The sequence below is a fragment of the Cynocephalus volans genome, chromosome 9 (assembly GCF_027409185.1).
Source record: "Cynocephalus volans isolate mCynVol1 chromosome 9, mCynVol1.pri, whole genome shotgun sequence".
Classification (NCBI taxonomy): Eukaryota; Metazoa; Chordata; class Mammalia; order Dermoptera; family Cynocephalidae; genus Cynocephalus; species Cynocephalus volans.
The window spans coordinates 86607020-86625782 of record NC_084468.1 but is presented as its reverse complement, the minus strand read 5'-3'; the positions used below and the strand labels follow the sequence as shown (position 1 = coordinate 86625782).

At 37.6% G+C, this 18763-nt stretch overlaps 1 protein-coding gene across 1 annotated transcript in view; it reads right to left on the bottom strand.

Moving 5' to 3' along the window:
* Positions 1–2325: 2325 nt before the first annotated feature.
* The window catches only part of MTTP (microsomal triglyceride transfer protein), a 41106-nt gene continuing 24668 nt past the window's right edge, over positions 2326–18763 (bottom strand). The window contains exons 11-18 of the mRNA XM_063108374.1: positions 17461–17673; positions 15611–15822; positions 13331–13428; positions 13098–13219; positions 11477–11704; positions 6067–6191; positions 3942–4112; positions 2326–2497 (exon numbers count right to left, since the gene is read on the bottom strand). Of these exons, the coding sequence (XP_062964444.1) occupies positions 2326–2497; positions 3942–4112; positions 6067–6191; positions 11477–11704; positions 13098–13219; positions 13331–13428; positions 15611–15822; positions 17461–17673 (1341 nt within the window). The remainder of the gene's footprint in view (positions 2498–3941; positions 4113–6066; positions 6192–11476; positions 11705–13097; positions 13220–13330; positions 13429–15610; positions 15823–17460; positions 17674–18763) is intronic.

The window sequence follows — 18763 nt, the reverse complement described above, 5'->3', positions numbered from 1 at the left end:
ATGTAGCTACTAGAAATTAAAAATTATGTAACTCACATATTTCTCTTGGATAGTGCTGATCTATAATTTGGAAATAATGTTACCTACTAAATATGGTGGGAGGATTAAATTATTTAATATACGTAAAATGCTTAGAAATACCTGACACAAAATAAGCACTAAATGTTAGCTTTAACACTTACTTGAAGAGAAGCAGGGAGCAGCTTGTTATAGGCAGTACTGCGACATGAGACAGGGAATGACAGTAACGCTTCACAGAAGAAGCCAGGCTAAATCCTGAAGGCTTGCAGGAAGAAGCACTCTGACTGGGGAGAGGCCCTGGGATTTACATCAGAGGACCATGCAGTTTCTAGACAGACATCTTTGCAGAAGACTGTCTACATACTGACATTTGTTACAGTAAAATTATCAGAATCAGAAAACTGTAAGTACGGCTTAAAGTTATTTTTCCGGCTTCAATATCTCATTTCCAAATGTGGACTGTCACCCCATTCCTCTTAAATTTCTATCTTGTTTATCTTAAAAGGAGTTATTATTTGTACTATGCTTCAGGTTTCTTGTTTCTTTGGGACATGTTAGAATTGCTAAGTACTGTCCATTCTCCAGTGGGTGGGCAGGTATTTGCCTCAGCCAGCCAGATAAGCAGTTGGGAAGTGGCAAAACACTAATGTACAGGGCACCACAGTTGTCACTTTTAAGTGATTATTTTATATTTCACAGAGGCAAATGTGATTTGTTGAACAACACATGGCTGATGTTCATTAGCATACTACATCTAAAACTTAGTGCCCTAGATCAGCTTGCTTTCCCTACAGCATCAGTACCTTTAGAGTACTTCAACCAAGGCCATCACCCACTGTGCTCCACTCACTTCCTCAGTTTTTGATTCTTTTCTCCCTTTTCAGTAACAACAAAAAGGGTGCCAGTCTGGAGGTTTATGAATACTGGAGTTATAGCTTATTTTCAAGCTCACAGGTCCCTAAGAGGTTCTGACTGCTGCTATTTTGAGTGGCCCATTTTCCAAAGGGTTCTCTCTGGCCCCCCATCTAGAGAACCTGACCTGCTCTGTATTGCTGCAGAGGCTTACTTGTGTATGTGTTGGGCTCAGAAAATGTCTGGAACAGAGAAATACAGTGTTTGAAGTAATGAAACACAGAAGAAATTCAGTAAAATTTCCACATACTTATTTCATCACACTTTATTTTTAATTTACAACCAATAGTGGGCTAGCTAAACTTAAAAATTTTATGTGTGTGTGTTTAATAGACAAACAAGCACCTATCGTTTGTTGTGGGTTTATCACAATAAACACATCTGTTTTATTAATATTTGAAAATGTTTCACATGGGTCTTTTAATTCATACAAATAAAGACATTCTTTTTTCAATTTCATATTTTAGAAATCCAAATCCATCAGCTTCTTAAAGCAATGTTCTCTCAACCATTCTGGCTATTGTGCAGATTGTAGTCAAGCTGGAACTTCCAGCACAAAATAAATGAGGCAGAAAGAAAATGAATACATGAGGATGTTCTTTATAAAAACCAGTATATCACACGCAGTATCAAAAAGACACAGCCTAAGAAAAATCAAATGGAAATTATTTTTTCTGATTCCTATGTGATAAGTCCATTATTTTTGTAGGGCTGGAGGTAGAGGTCTGGATGGCCTCTGAGCGACCTCACTACATGGACAGCAGAAAGGTGAAATGGTATGTTTTAATTCTGTGTGCCTTCTACCTTAATGCTTAATAAAACTAAAAATAACAGAAGACATAAATATTAATTCTTCAAGCTGGCTAACAAAAGTCTTTTAAAAGTCTTGTCCCTTCATCCCCACTTCCCCCCCAGTAATGAAGGAAAAAAAAAATGGCTTTTTTTTTCCCCCTGATTAGGTAATATGTTTGATTTTCTTGCCATGTTTAAGGTTCTATCAAGGGCTTCATATACATTGTTTGGAAATTGTTGAAACAAAATTGGGTTCTCCTGAGCGTTTGTGGTTTTGTTTTTAGTTCTGTTTTTGCTTTTAACAAACTCTAGTTTCCTCTTAGAGCAGAACTACTCTCACTGTACAAAATGGGATTTGAGAAAGGTACAAGAAAAGTAAGAATGTTGTTGAAAGTGTCACATGATAACTCACAGTGACACTATGTATGGTACACTGAATAGGCCCAAGTTTAATCAACTGTAGTTTTTCATAGCTTTTTACAAAAATATAAAATACAGGTAAATATGTAAACACTGTGCTCTCAGAGAGCAAGTACTTAGGCACGTCACATTGTATCCCTTTTGTGGAGATGAATTCAAGTGAAACACCACCGGTCAGTTTCAAAACCATCCACTGGAAGTACTCTCCAGTTGAGGGGCAAACACCGCATTGCACATCTCAGAGTTTTCTCGATGGAGCGGGAATTCACATCCTGCCAGTAGGCTTTCTTTTCTTCTCCGAGAGACATAACCTCTGCCAGTGGACAACCTTTCGTACTTTGTCTCAAATTGCCTGCATTATAACAGCAACAATAACAAAGTTATACACATATTAAAGGCCCCACACTGGTCCCAGCCAAGTCGCTGAGTGTGCACTTGAAGCTTACGTTCAAAAGCAACTTGAGAAAGGATATCGAGTACCAAAGACTACCGTGTAACTCCATTCCCATGAATGGGGTGATTTTCTTCTTCCCATGTCCTTTTATACCAACAGATACACTTCAGATGCTTTGGATATGAGAGTCCTGCCATACATTTTTGTGGAATGAAGGACTGAATTCCTCTCAGCTCTTCGAAGGTGCCATTAAGCTTTTCAGGCTTTGCTATGTCACCCATCCTCCATTCCAGAAGCCCTACCTTGAGAGCACTCCCCTTTTGAGTAAGTAGCAAATCCAGTAGGATTTTAAGCTGAGAATACTGACAGGGAAACACTCTCAGAGGTCTGGCCTTAGCGAAATGTGTGACCAAACCAGTTAGCCATGTGACTGAATTTCGTGGTCATATATATTTTGGCCCTTGGAATGTTGATATTTTTAACACATTTATGGAAGTTTTTTCTAGACATAAGTTAGAGACAGGTTACTATTCCAACTGTAACCCACAATCTTTTATTCCATGAAAATAGAACCTACTCATATTTGTACTTATATTATTGATGCATTTTTTATATGGATCATGAAATGTCAGTAAAATAAAAAAGGTGCTCAGCTCTGGCCTACTTATCAACAGAGATGATGTAAGATGTGCCTTGCTGTTTTAAGTATACAAAGGACTTTTATTGTTAATGGGTAACAAGGAAACCTCCACAACTACTACAGAAGAGTCAGTGATACCTAGACCTATAGCGTTCTAGCTATGTGTGATAGTACTGTTTCAAATAATGGTTACAAGATTCAAATAACAGTATAAATGAGAGTTAGGCTCTATGGTGGAAAAGATGTTGGGAAAGTTACATGGGCAATTATATATTTGGTTATTAAGACACTAAGAATTCTACTGAAAGAATTTTTTAATTCAAAATCCCAAACTATCAAGTATAAGCCAAAACTTAAACAAGTTCAAGTTACCGTTTTATGGAATACCTAAGAATTGTACAATCATTAGGGCCCTTAAACCATGGTAAATGGATTGCCTGATGTTTTGTTTTGAATTTTTTGTCCAGGAGACAACTGTGAAAATACCAGATAATAAATGTGCTTCCAGTATTTTTGGTAAAATTATGTGGCAACTCTTATGGTAAATCAAATTGCTTTGTTTCCTTGGTAAGTTGTTTCCAGATTAGAATATGATACTATCTCCTTATCATTTATTCTTTTACTCATTTAAAGAAAATTCATCTTTTACTGGATTTCTACTATTTTCTTTCAATTCTGAAACTTAATGCTGTAAGTGGAATGCAAGTTCTTGGAGAACTTGGATGGCCCTAGAACATTCCATGAACACTGCATCCATCTTACCTAAATGGAGCTTCGTCTTTGTCCATCTGCATGCAAACTAAGAAAGGGTACTGAGAAAACTGCACTGTGGAGATAAATTCCAGGCCTGCTTCTGTTTCTGCACTGGTTTCCAGACCAGCTTTCACAAAAGAGGCATCCACTGTGATGTCACCAATTATTACCATAGTCACCCTAAATATTTGAGAGAAAAAAAACTGTTATATATAACATTTAACTGAGTTGGACTAACACCTATAATTTCACAGGCTCTGAACTCATAACACTGATGGCTGGAAGGAAATACTGAAGGGATTGAGAAGTGACCTAAATGTACTTAGATGTTGGTAACCAGGGCCTGGTTAGTTCCAGAAACTGGACAGGAAGGTTTTCCCTTCCCCTGAGCCCTCCTCTGGCTCCAATTCTAGAAGTGGGGATATCTATCAGATACTACACTGTTTGGTATGGGCATATCAACAACCAAAATGAAAACATGCTTGAAACCCAGTCCTCTCAAAGGTCAGAAATACCTGAGTTATCTTAAAAGGAAGTCTAACCTCACCAAAAAGATGATGTTTATAAGAATTTCCTTGACTGTCTCTCTGTTGGCTTCTATGTAGCTATTTCAGTTCCATTTCATCACTTTCCCCAAAGAGCTAGAAGCTTTGGTTGCCAAGATATTTGAAAAAATATTGTGTTACAAAGAACCTTTCCTACAGTGGGGCATGTACAGTAGGTGCCCAGGAGGGACAGATATGGTGGAAGAAAATGATCGTCTAGAGAACTGGACAGATTGGATTGGCTGGGGGATGTGTCTTAAATGATAATGAAGAGGATAAACAATTCCAGTAGGCTTACCTCCACTCTAACTAACTGTAGACTTTAAATCAAACTGTGTGAAATTATTCCCACAATTAAACAGTCACATGTACATACTTTTTTGATAGGGGTACTAATTTTTGCTGAGCAAATTAAAACCCCTGTTGTTGTTGTCAGTGTAAAAGTGGGTCAGAGATGATTTGAATCCCTGAAAACACCTTCTAATGTCTTATATTCAGCAAAGGCTTACGAGATATTTTTTCAAAAGAACAAATGAATGAAAAAATGAAAAATGGAAGACAAATTGGTTACAATGTGGATACTGGTAGATTTTTAGCTGTATCCTTTTTAAAAAATCCGGATTTTTTTGTTGTTGCTGTTGTTGATTTCTCTCTGCAAAGAACTCAATTCAGTTTAATTTGGAGGATTTTCTGTCTAGAAAATACTTTGGAAAGAAGAGGATGAATGATACAGTGGGAAGCTCTAAATTATATTCCTGGACCTTCTGATGGCCAGTTCCATTTTTTATTTTTCAGTTCCTTTTAGTAACGCTGTGAGTCATCCTTCACATTAAATACACTACCTTTTTATTGTTCTCAGTTCTTTCATTCATAGTTCAAAATGAATCAAAAATTTAATTTTATCACTCATCTCACTTCTGCCCCACCGTACTTTAAAGATTCAAAAAGGTAAAAATAAATTACATTTCAATTTCCTTTTCTTCAATTCTATAAGAAACAGGAGACTAATTATTTTGATTATCACACTGGTTCAGAGACATTGTTTTATGTTCAAAGTAAAACACTTTCATTAGATCTCACAGGTAGATTAGAAAAAAATCAAAGAAGCTAAAAACATTTTATTTAGAAAAAGAAATGCTGATGAAAAAACATACAGACTTCTAATATTTAAGAGTTTGATTCTGCACAGAAGCAATCATTTTTTAAATTTTTCTCCACTGATGACAGCAAAAGAGGAAAGGTTTTAAATCCCCATAACAGGGATAAGCTAAAAACTTTGCTTCAAAGTAAAATTTCTCAACATTATCAACTACTAAAGTAGAATGTCAGGAGAACATGAATCCCTCATCTACAGGGCACACTGTCTATGGATGTCTTTAAAAGCAGGAAGATGCTCGGTTGAGTGGATTTAGGTACTGATCTACTCATAAGAAACTATGGACAGAATAACTTCCCATGGTCACTTCCACCTCTATGATTTAATGATTTCAAATAGAAAGCATAGATATTAAAAAGTCAGAAGGTTAAACAATTCCCAAAACATATCTCTGCACTTCATTGCATAGAGTATTACCACATATTATGCTTACCGGTTTTTCACTCGGGTTTTAGACTCACGATACCACAGACTAAACTCCAGTGCACCTGAAATATCAATAGCTAAACCACCCTGGACCTCAATATTTGACTTTAGTCCAGATTGCAACTGAAGCTCCTAGAAGCAAAGAAATACAATAATAGTAATAATAATAGTAAGTACAATTTAATTTATAAAGGCACATTCTTCTTCCTGCTGTAGATAATGCAATTTGAGTTATGTTGATGTTGGAGTCTTTCTCTAGGCTTGGAAACATGTTGTCCCAGTCTTGATCACCAGAAGTAGACTCTGTTGATTTGCTCACACTAATTAGTCAATTAAAATCCTAGAGAAGGAAAGTGCCAATTGAGAAGAGAGCTTTCCTTCAATCATCGCCTCACTTTGGGAGGGATAATGGTTCTCAAAGTGTGGTCCTGTGAGGAACAGCATAAGTATCGCCTGGGAACCTGTTAGGAATGCAGATTTTCAAGTTCCCCTATCCCTACTAGATAAGAAATTCTTTGGTGGGGTCCAGCAATCTATGTTTTAACAAGTCCTCATTTGATTCTGATGCACCTAAATTTGAGAACCACTAGACTAGGGAAAATGAAGGCATCTCCATCAGAAATCCAGCAATGGCTTTTTGTTCGGAGTGGGGTGAGTTGGACCAGGTGATCTCTTGAGGTCCTTCAGCACTTCTCTACTTATGTGCTATGTCAAATATACGTAACGTATCCTGCTAGCAAATAAAAGGCAGGATAAAAACTCCTGGTGTAGTATAAAAGTTCCAGGAATGCCTAGAACAAGCTAGGAAAGAAAAGCAAGGCAGTTTAAGACTTAATACCCTGTCTGACATTTGAAATGACACCAAATTAACAGTCAAGTCCAATATGAACTCGACAGCATTTTTCAGAGGGACAGTAATCATTTATAAACATAATCCAGGCTGAGAAATTTTGTGGTTGTCTGAAACCTATTGTTTTGTGCTGTTTCTCTGCATTTAGCCTTTAAGTCTTGCACTTTCCATGTACATTAGCCAAAGAGATGTGGGCTGAAAATTTTCAGCTGGAATGGAATCAAATTGCTTGGGGACAGTGTTGGAAGTAATAATAATTCTGGGGGAAAGGCTCAGTATCTTTTGATATTCTTCCAAAAGTCTTAAGTTCATGGAAACTGGCAACATGACTAATTTCTTTATGTAACTGCCCTACCCAGACCAAATAAGCCATGCATTTGCCAACTGTAAATGCTATGATTTCACTTTCTAGAAAGAATCATGTTGATATTACTGAATTCTCTCCACTTTCCAAAAATATGTGGCAGGAAATCTCAAAGGACTTGGTTTATGACCAGGCATACTAAAAAAGTATGACTGTAGCATGAAGCTACTTCTAGTCTAAAGGACACTGTTGGATGGAAGCATAAGACTCTCAGTGTTGTGCTCAGGACACATTAGGAGATAGCACTAAGGATACTTAAGGCCACAATCAATCTAGAATAGAATGTGGTTGCCGTAGGATGCAGGGGTTGTCTCATGCATCATAACTGATGTGAAAGAACTCATATTATCCTGAGGAAATCACAATAGTCATGCCCAGACTTTAACCTATGTCTATGAACTACAGGACCAAGATATCAGAGTTCTGCATATGCACTGTAATTGTGGTTGTTCCTAAATGTTCATCTGTGCCCTGCCTCAGAAATATTCCTTTCTTTACATTTTCTCCTCTCTTCCCAATTTTAAAATCATAATCTTGTTAGGCCAGCCAGCCAATCAGAGACCTGTAATGTGGGCCTGGCCTTCCCTCTAACCATACATTAGGGGGATGTCAAAACACATCATATGCAGGGGAATGGGGGGAAAGGAAGAATTGGTAAAGGGACACGAAAATCAAGTACATTGTATATTGATAAATTTTTTTAAAATTTAAAAAATAATTTTAAAAAACCACATCAAGTGGAAAAGAACATTTCACAGCTATTACACAATGCATCTTGTGTGAGGAGAGGGCATTTCCATTGCAAGTTGGGTTTTGAGGAGCTCCTTGAGTTTCTGAGGAGATTCCATTTCTTTCATGCAAAGGGACCATGGAAGAACTCTATGCACAGTCACAGAGGAATTTTCTTGGACCCCCTTATAAGGACAGACCAACGACCCCTGTAAAAGGACAAACCACTCTTTTCTTTGTGAAAGGGACTAAAACCACATAGTACAGTGGTTCTTATATTTAAGGGGTCATAAACTAAGTGGAACTAACAGTTTTTGTGCCCAGAGCTCTACATGTGGTACCTCATTTAATCCTCATACCAGTCATCCATGGTAGACATTATATCTGAAGATTGAAAGAACAAATCAGGCTCAGAGGTTACACATGGATCCAAAATAAATTCCCAGTAGAGACTTTTATCCTACTATATGTGGCTATCACAAACTCTTAACTCTCTTTTGTCTCCTGCTGTACAAGGAAGCCTGTTCTGAGAAATATTGCAAAAAAGATAGAGCATTAGATTATGTCCCTGTTTGACTCAGAGTACATATTTATTCAAATTTTTTCCCATGAACTAGAGGAGCAAGATACTAGAACTTTGCATTTGTAGCGAATGTGACCGTTTTGATCTTTTGCATTTAGTCCCAAAGGTGTTTCTTATAGCTCAGAGACTGATATTTTCACAACTCATTCCATTGGCTCTGTTTAGGAAAATATGTTCTTTGCTGGCTAAAGAGGATCCCCTTATTAAATTGACTTTATCAGACATCTTTCTCTGAATAGTAATCCAATTAGCTGAAGAGAGAAAGAGCAAGTGCATAGTAATTCTATCTGCCCTGGTGGCTGTGACGGGCTACCCACTGCCAACATTTCCTTCAATGTCAGCACTTGACCTAGAGTGGTATGTGTTTCTGAAGTTAGGATGACATTACTGGAGTGCTCTGCAGAGCCTCAAACAGCTCATCTGTATAATAACCTCAAGTCTGCCAGATCCTTGAACGTGACACACACAGACACTAGGTTATGTTTAATAACTAGGGCACAATCTTTCTCACAGAATATGCCTTGCCTTGGTGCCCTAGCTTAATGAATAGAAAAACTATATAAGATAATTTAGATCAGGGTTGGCAAACTATGGCCTTTGGGCAAGACTGGCCCACTGGCTGTTTTTGTAAATAAAATTTTATTGGAACACAACCACACTCTCATCTGTTTATATATTGCTGATGGCTGTTTTCATATAACAGAGTTGAGGAGTTGCAACAGAAACTATGTGGCCCTCAAAGCCTAAAATATTTATATTCTGCCCTTTACAGAACGTTTGCCAACCCAGACCTGGATTATTACTCATGTTTGCATCAAGTTTTATACCCCGATTGTATTACTCAGTTTTTGTTGCTTATAAACAAAATACGTGGAACTGGGTAATTTATAAAGAAAATGAAATTTATCGCTTACAGTTTCTGAGGCTGGGAAGTCCGAAGTCCATCTGATGTGGCAACAGTGACTCAGAGGTCTCACATTGCAAGATGGTGGAAGCAGGGAGAGCAGAGAGAGAGAAAGACAGATTCTCCTCTTCTTTTAAAGCTCTCAGAACCACGCCCCTGACCACCATTTTTAATCCATTCACTACTGCATGGTCCTATAATCCAATCATCCCTACAGGGCTCCATCTTTCAATTACCATAATAGGATTTCTCACCCTCTTAACAGTCACACTGGGGGCTAAGTTTCTAATACATAAAACTTGGGGGACACAATTCAAGCTTCAATGAGTTTTGGGGGGACATAATTCAATCCACTACACCAATCTAAAACATTAAGCATTGTTAATGGGTAGCTGAGCACATAAAGGTGGTGTTGAACTGTGATCCCTGTGTCTCAAAATGTGGACTAATTTTTCAGCACCCTTATGCTGCCTTCAGAAAATTCTTTCAATAAGAGTGTGATGTTATTGTGCAATGTAAGATTCTGATGTAATTTGAGAACTGTTTTTACATGTGTAACTTGAGGATTAAGGGATATGGGAGGCACTGCTGGCTGTCCTTCTCTCCATTCATATTAACAGAGACACAGTTGTGTTCAGAGTGTGTATACACCCACTGAGAAACTATATTCCCCAGCTTCCCTTGCTGCTAGCCATGTGACACAGTTTTGGTCAATAATATTCTAGACTGGGCTTCCAAATAAAGTTGTGAAAAATAGGTAGACTGTAACCTCTTAGCTTTTTCTTCTCTCTTTCTGGAATGAGGAAGTAGTGCTGTAAGTAGAGCAGCCATCTGGTAACCACAAGGTGACAAGCGTGAGGTTAAATGCCACAGGTAAGTTTGGCTGAGCTGAAGGAAAAGAGCTACATTCTGATGATAACTCAGGGTTTCCATATCAACCCTGGACTACCTACTTCCAAGTATTTATTACATGATATAAAGAAAGCCACTCTAAATTGTTTTTTGCAGGTTTTTTGTTTGTCATATACACCTATACTGAAATGGTAAGAGGAATGATAAAAATGGAAGTGTACAGTGATCATTTGGATTCCCCATAAGACCATTATTTGGCAAATATTTTATTTTTTTAATATTGCTACACTTATTAAGGCAGGAAGTAAATGAAGTCACTAAAGAAAAAAAATTTAAGCATCAAACACTAAAACACAAAGGTTATTCAGATTAGCACTCTTCTGTTTTTCAAAAACTACAATTAGGCAGACCACCCCCATCCCATAGTGTATTGATCTCTTAAATCTTACTGCACAGAAGATAGTATTGTTAGGCTTTGGTACAGTATTGTAAGATCTGAGGCTGAGGAAAACTGAGAAATATTCTGAAGAATGTGGTTCAAGTGAATAAAAGTACTCCTATTGTCTAAGAATGAACAAACCTTTCCAAGGTTCTACAAACATGAGAATTTTGGGCAAAGAGTCTCTCTGAAGCATGTGGCTGATGTCAGTGGTTGCTGTGCCTCTACTAATTTGGCAGGGTCAAAATGATGCTCTGTATGGTTCTTCATATTGTTGTTATTACAAATATTATCAGTAACTTATGAAGCCATGTAGTTCAGCTCCTGCCTTTGGGATAAATATCATCTAAGTGCATGTACCCAGGAAAACCAATCAAAAAGGCAAGGCCATCTGTGTTCTGTTGTATCCTAGGATGTTTTCTCCCCAATTTTTCGTTCCCGTTAGCATCAGTATTTTATATTTGCCTCAAAATAAGGAGACTTCTTATCAGCTAATAAATGCAAAAGAAAATGCTACATGTCTGTAACAAAGGAGAACAGGAGGAAAAGGTAAGATTACCAAGAGGACCAAATGCTTATAATGTGAGCTCCAAGACAGCAGAACTTTGTCTTGTATCCTTCAAGAATAGAGCACATTTAAAATATGCCTGGCACATATAAGGGACTCAATAATTACGTGCAGATGGAATGAATTACCTGAGAATGATCTATTAGCAGAATAAGTCCTTTCACCACACTGACAGGGTCACTGGATGTTGACAGCATTTTGGACATCAAATCACTGTATCCATTGAAAAAAGTGACAGGCCTGAGCTGAACATCAAAGAGGATGGCTGACATGCCAGCATAGGAGTCAAGGTTCTCCTCCCCTTCGTCGGGAGTGGCTGCAATTAAAGCCTCCAGTCCTTGGGCTTCAATGACCACCTAGGGAAAAAATCAATTAACATTCATGACATAAGCTCCCTGCCTGCTCTGTAAGTGATGCGAGGCTTATGAGCTACAGCTAGAACTTTTCTAGGAATCCAAAACTCAAATATTTGTCTCAGCTAGACAAAAACAAAAATAAAAATAAAATAAGCAAACAAAAGCTTCTATTGCTGAATATAAGATGGAGTTAGTTTTTTCCATTTAATCCTCACAACCACCCTTTGAGATACATATGATTTTACCCGTTCTGTAGACAAGGGGCAAAAAAGCTCAAGTTTACCTAGCTAGTAAATGGCAAAGGCAGGATTCAACCCCCTTCTGTCTGACTATAAAAACCATGAGCTTTCCATTTTATGATGTAATCCTGGAGACTCAGTCTCTCCAGGACTGTCATATATAATAGATCAGATATCCTGTAGAGCCTCTAAAAGGAGATGGAGAGGTGTTGGCACAGTTGTCCTAAGGATGTTGCTGTGAGGGCATGGAATACCTTTCCTTGTCAAACTTTACTCCCTGGCTAAAATAATAAAAGATGATGAACACTGTGATGGGCCTCACACCCTGTTGTCTACCATACATAAGAATCCAACGAATTTTCTGTCCACCAGCCAAACTGGGTGTTTGGCATTTTGAGTGCATATCAGAAAACAGATGGTGATTCATCAGTACAGAAGACATAGTATTCTGACTTTAGTACTATCAAAGGGTGTGGTAATATAATATTGATGAGAACTCAAGTATTTTTAGCACTCAATCATTTCTAAAGCTTAAATGACTTTATTTATAAGGTTATAATTTGATATGCATAAAAACTAAAGAGAAAGTACATTTTATAATTAGGAAGGCTTAATGGATCATCACCTAATTTTGGATAAAACTAAAGGGATGGAAGTCAGCAATTTGTCAAATGCCTACACTATTCTTTTCTCTTCTAGCAGTACTGGAAAAATACTGATTGACTCTTTAGAGAGCCATATTCTATTATGAAGGTTTTTATTATGGGGACTCAATCTCTTCATAGAAACACCCAGAAAAGAAAAATATATTCTAAAATTAGATAATTGGGGGTCTAAGGAATATACCTATGAATAAAAATAAAATATTATAAAAATGTTTATGTGAGAAATATTGACACAATTTCAATTTTGTGAATATGTGTACCTTTGAAAAGACAAGTGAATGTTTGGCAAGTCCGTTGAATCAAATTACTTAGGTTTCAAGTTCATATTTGAAACTTTTTCTGAGACTATAAAATATACAGCCTTGTGCAGATGATAAAATCAATAGCAAAATATGACAGAAGCTACCACTAACTTATACATTATTTAGTTTTACCTCAGACTAATTTATTACATACTTTATTCAGCAAAATCCATGGAAAATGAGTTACCTGGCTACCATGAAGTTCAGAATTCCTAATGTACTGAAAGATGTTCATGTTACTTCTCCTTAGAATTCCAGAACCAGAGTAAAGAATGTCAAGGCTGTAAGTAGATGCCGAATGGGGACTACCTAATAATAACAACAGCAACAACAACAAAAACACCTGTAATTTAAAAACAGTTCCAGCAATGCCAAGCTGGGGTGGGGCATGGAGGGCGAACCCCCTTTTGGGTTACATACGTTCTATGTAGCCAGTATAGGCAGAAGAGGATCCACTCTTGGAGAAACGGTCATAGTTGTGAATGACCATTTCCTTCAGAACACGACGGACCATTTTGCTGCAATATGTAAAAAGAAAAAGCTGCATATTAATTGTAAGGGCTGTTTCCCAAGTCAAATTTGAAAAAAAAAAAAAGTCCTCAGTGGAAAAAAGAGGGGTCCAAATTTTTCTCATGCTCCTCCAAGACTGAGGGAGGTGCCAGCTGGAGTTTAGGGCTTCCCCTTCATTACCCAGATATATGAAATTTAGTTTGGTATCAAAACGACAGCAAGGCAAGGATGTCCAGCTACGGGATGGCTTAAACTGACTGGTAGACACACCTCAGGAGTGGAAAACACATGTTCTTTGGATCATCAAGTTTCTACTGTTTAATAGTATATATGTTCAGCTGTACCAAACTGAGGAGGTTACACACCATTTCTTTAAACATTTTTCTCCACCTTCTAATGTTATCACTGGCTGATAATACGCAATAGTAAATTTCCACAATTTTTTCTGTCTGTGTAGTTTTCAATTATGTAAACAGCTCAGTAAAACCCACATAGGTACGTACCATTGTCTCCTCTAAAGTGAGTCTAAATCCTTACCCCAAGCGTCTATTTTGTCTACGTAATTAGTGTTGAAATCTTCCCATTTCCTATTATATAACATTAATCGTATCAGTAATAATAAAATAACAACACAGCAAAACAGCAAAATAATCAACTAATAAATCTGGACCTAGGTATGAGGTAGATAATTACTGAGAAGAGGGAATGGTAACCTTATAGCTCTCCTTCTCCCCCGGTATCACTGAGTTATAAAATTTTAGCCTAGAGAAAAAAAGATGAAAAGGATCATGATAGCTGTCCTCAAATATTCAAAGAGTCTTCATGTGGATGAATGATTAGACATGTTCTGCTTTGCTCCAGGGAGAAAACCGGGCTCAATAGGAAGATTTCAGTCCACACAAAGACGTAATGGTGAGAGTCTCTGAACAATGGCACAAGTCCCCTCGGAGATGGTAAGTTTTCTGCCACCGGAGTGTAACAAGCAAAGTCTGCACACTACCTGCCAGGAGAGCGGGCCCCTACGCTGCAGAGAGATACCAATCAAGGGGGTCTTTAATGTCCCTTCCAACTCTAATGGTTTTGTTTCTGAGAATCTGACCCATAATGTTTGTAATACTGTTTCACATTTCCTAGATTGCTCCCTACTCCATTTCTGGTTCTCTAGATCACTAGGTTCACAAGACAAAGGCAGCAAATATACCCAGAATCTCCTCCACAGAATCTCATAAAAGCAAACAAAGAAACAGAGAGAGATGTCAAATCCATTCAACTAGAAATACATGGCTGCAGACAGACTTTCTTTTCTCCCTCACTCACCTGTTCCCTTCTTGTTTCCTGTGTCCTCTTTTCTCTGTTCTACCCACTCTCCCTGTTTCTTGTTCCTTCAGTCTTCTTCGTCCTTCTTTCTCTTTCTTTTAGCCTTTTACTACCCTCTTTTTTCCATTTTATTTTTCTTTATTTTCCACCTTCCCTGATCTTTTTTTTTTTTTTTCCTATAGGGAATGCTCAAATATGAACTTTCCTGTGGGGGATGTTCTGCATGTAATTCAGGGGAAATGAAAATTCCTTCTCCGGCCTTCTGATTCCAGTGAGGAAGTGCTTTGGTGGAGCCACTTTAAAGAGTAAAATTTGTGAATTTCAGAGGAGAGACTTGGGAACTGGCAGGAAGTTAATCCAGCAAGAGCAACAGAGAGCAATAAAGTCTGCTGCTTACATGCTTCATACCTTGAATAGTCCTAAAATGTGGGCCACACCCAAGGTTTCAAATTTAAATGCAAACTCATTTGATCTATGATACATGAGGCTTCAAAGATGCCTAACATTTGGAAAGTTAAGATAAAAAGACCACTTAGTGAGAACTTACATCATTTTGTTGTGCTACTCATAAAAATAGTTCCGTTGAAAATGCAGTTTGACTTTAAAACATTACTAACATTTGGCAATATATATTTACCAGACTAAACAGGATATCTAGAGTAAAAATCATACCCAGAGTTCCAAATCATAGAGCCAAAGTGAAGTTGTTTTATCTGACCCCTGAAAAGTCCTCTTATGGGAGAATTTGCATTCTTTGGTTTTATGCAGCATAATCCAGCATAATGACCACACCATTATTATTAGCTGCATGTGTACTACACCAATATACAAATAAGCTTGAATAAGCAGAAAAACATGTGCAATGTATCATACCTTGCAGGCATTTCAAAACGTAGGATGTTTTGAACAACGGCGAGCATGTATTTATTCATTTCTTTGGGAAGCTCTCCAATAGAGAGCAGGATGTTTTTTACTTCCATGTAGGATGGATTGCTACTTAAAATGACAGCAGCTGCAGTAGTGCGCACAGTCTTTTCATGAATTTTACGATTCTGGTGGTATATCCTGTTCAAGGTCTTCTTTACCTGCTCATAAGATGTTCAAAATTAGTGCATATCTAGATTTCTTATATTAGTATTATATAGTAGGAATAGTGTGTGTTCATCAAAATATACATGTGTTACTAAATTTGCCAGGTTCCTTTACAATTAGGTTGGGGCCATATGACTAGTTCTGCTAGTAGACCATGAGCAGCATCGATGTAGGTCACTTCTAGGCCAAGGTAGTTAAGAGCTGGTATGCCTTCTCCATCTCTTTCCTCCACAACTGTAGTAAACTTAGGGCCACATATTCCCCTACCCATATTAGGCAGAGCATGAAAAATAAGCTTTTGATAAACTGCTGAGATTTTGAGGTTCATTTGTTATTGCAGCATAGCCTGGAGTTACCTAACTAATACAGAATGTTAAGGATTCCGCTGCCACATGGCAACGGGGCTCTGTGGAGAGATGGCTATATGAACTGATATTTCCTTACAATGAAGTACCTCAGAATCATCCCTTCTTATTTTTTAAAAATTAATAGTCTTTACTTAAAAAGTTTTAGGTTCAGGGCCGGCCCCATGGCGCACTCGGGAGAGTGCAGTGCTTGGGAGCGCAGCGGCGCTCCTGCCGCGGGTTCGGATCCTATATAGGAACGGCTGGTGCGCTCACTCGCTGAGCACGGTGTGGGCGACACCACACCAAGGGTTGCGATCCCCTTACTGGTCACAAAAAAAAAAAGTTTTAGGTTCACAGCAAAATTAAGCAGAAAGTACAGAGAATTCCCATATACTTCCTGCCCCTCCATGCACACAATCTCCCCCTCCATCAACATCCTGCACCACACTGTTATGTTCCACAAACCTACTCTACCCATCATAAACAAAACATTAACATCAAAGAAAATGTGCCAAAATAATTGCGTTCTGTAGCAACAAGTAATTTTATTGGTTACTAGCATTGCCTAACAATATGCAATGTGTGGAGTTCTATACTATGCATTTATAAATATTTCTTTCAATTCCACTTTCCTCTGTCTTTTTCTATCTCCCTTGAATCTTGGCCTTGCTCTCAGGTATGTAGGAGTTAAGTAACTCACTCAATAACAAACAACTAGGAAAGGACAGAGCCAGAATTTACACATGGTCTGTCGGTCTCAAAAGCCTGTGCTCCTATCAATCATGCTTTGTAGCCACCAACTTTGACACAACTCTGCTGGGAAGGTGCTTAGCTGCAAACTAATGGCGCAAACATCATTCTCAGAATACAGTTTATCTTGAGGTTTATAAACATTCTCTGCCCTAACAAAGTTTAATTTAGATGGTTTCCTGAAAACATAGTTGTAGGAACAAACAAGGTCACACTTAAGCCAGGAAATTTCAGTGATGAAAAATTTAACAGCATCTTAAAACTTGTAAAAGTAAAGTTATTTCTGAAAATAATTTGTTTCTTAAAATAAAAGAATTTCTTCAATATTTATGCTTCAGGATATAGGACATTATCTATTCAAAATGTGAGGCTGCTTCAGCATAGGCTTAAATGAAATTTAAGAATTTTTTCTAGGCAGGAGAAAGAGACTCTTTGGGGAAAAATAGAGTGAATTGAGAGGAATTTGCATTCAACTCGTGTTCAGACATGCTTTTTTCCTTCTGTTAATGATGCAAATACTCTTGGAGATTTTACCTCATCAGTAATGAAAGGGACATCATATCTCTGGAGAGCAGTGGTAGCAAGGTGGCTGACAGGACCTTCTCCTGCCTCAGCATACTTGAGAAGGAGTGGGATGCCTTCTGGAAGCAGGGCATTCTTCAGAGCCAGCAGGTACATTATGATGTCCTCTTTTTTCTTTGCTTTTTCAAGTCCTCCCAAGATTAACTTCTTGGCTTCAACTACTGCCTAAAAATATCACATAGCTTAAACATATACATGACCATACATAAAACAAGACTTGGGCAAGATTGGCTTTATTCTTGAGTCCAAGAAAAGAACCTAAGGTTATAGAAAGTTTTACATTGGTTGCCTGACTGAGGCACACAATGAAATGAAAGCAAACAAATAAAGCTTGATAGAAGTGTTGTGTTTTTTAAAAATACATATATTAACACATTCTTAAGGAGCAATGAGTATAATTAATGGGCACATCTACTTCTGAACACATTCTAAATGTATAAAGCCACTTCTTAATTCTCTTGTGATTGATTATTCACAAAACTGCTCATTCATTGAATTTCTAAAGCAGCAACTAAATGGAACCTAAGTGTTACCACATACCTTTTCTTAAGTAACAACTTGAGTGAAAGAAAGCACTTAGAGCTCGACCATAAGGTCTGGTTGTAAATGTTTTAAAAGACCTTTTTTTTCCTCTTGATTCCAAATGTAATTAATGCTGCCATACAGTTCAAAAAATATTTCTTTAATGCTTGCTATAAGGCAGCTACTTTGCAAGGTGCTTTGCAAATATGTTCTGTAATCAAAAAAGGCTCTTTTTCAGCCTGTAAATAAAAATAATTGAGTACAAGTTAATCGTTTAATGCAAAAGCAAATTAGAAACAGAGACATCTGGGTTCTGGTATTATCTTTGCCACTACATATGTTTTAGGGGCTTTAGTTTCATCTTTAAAATAAAAATTCCTAAGATCTAATTCATGTACAGGATTTGTAGGCTAATTCATCTACAGGATTTGAAATTAGGCTGCAGGTACACACACACTGACACACACAAACGCACATACATGGGGATGTGGTGACGGAGGAGATGGAGTGGAGAACAAGATATAAAAGGTACCAAATAGAAAGAAACACGAAGAACTTCACACATAATCAGAGAAGTGACATTTCTCAACTATCAAATTGGTAAAAAAATTTTAAAATTTGATAACATACTTTGTTGGTGAAGTAATGGGGAAATAGACATTCTCGTATACTGCTGGTGGAAGCATACAATGGTATAATTCCTATGGAAGATAATTTGACAAAAGCTAACAAA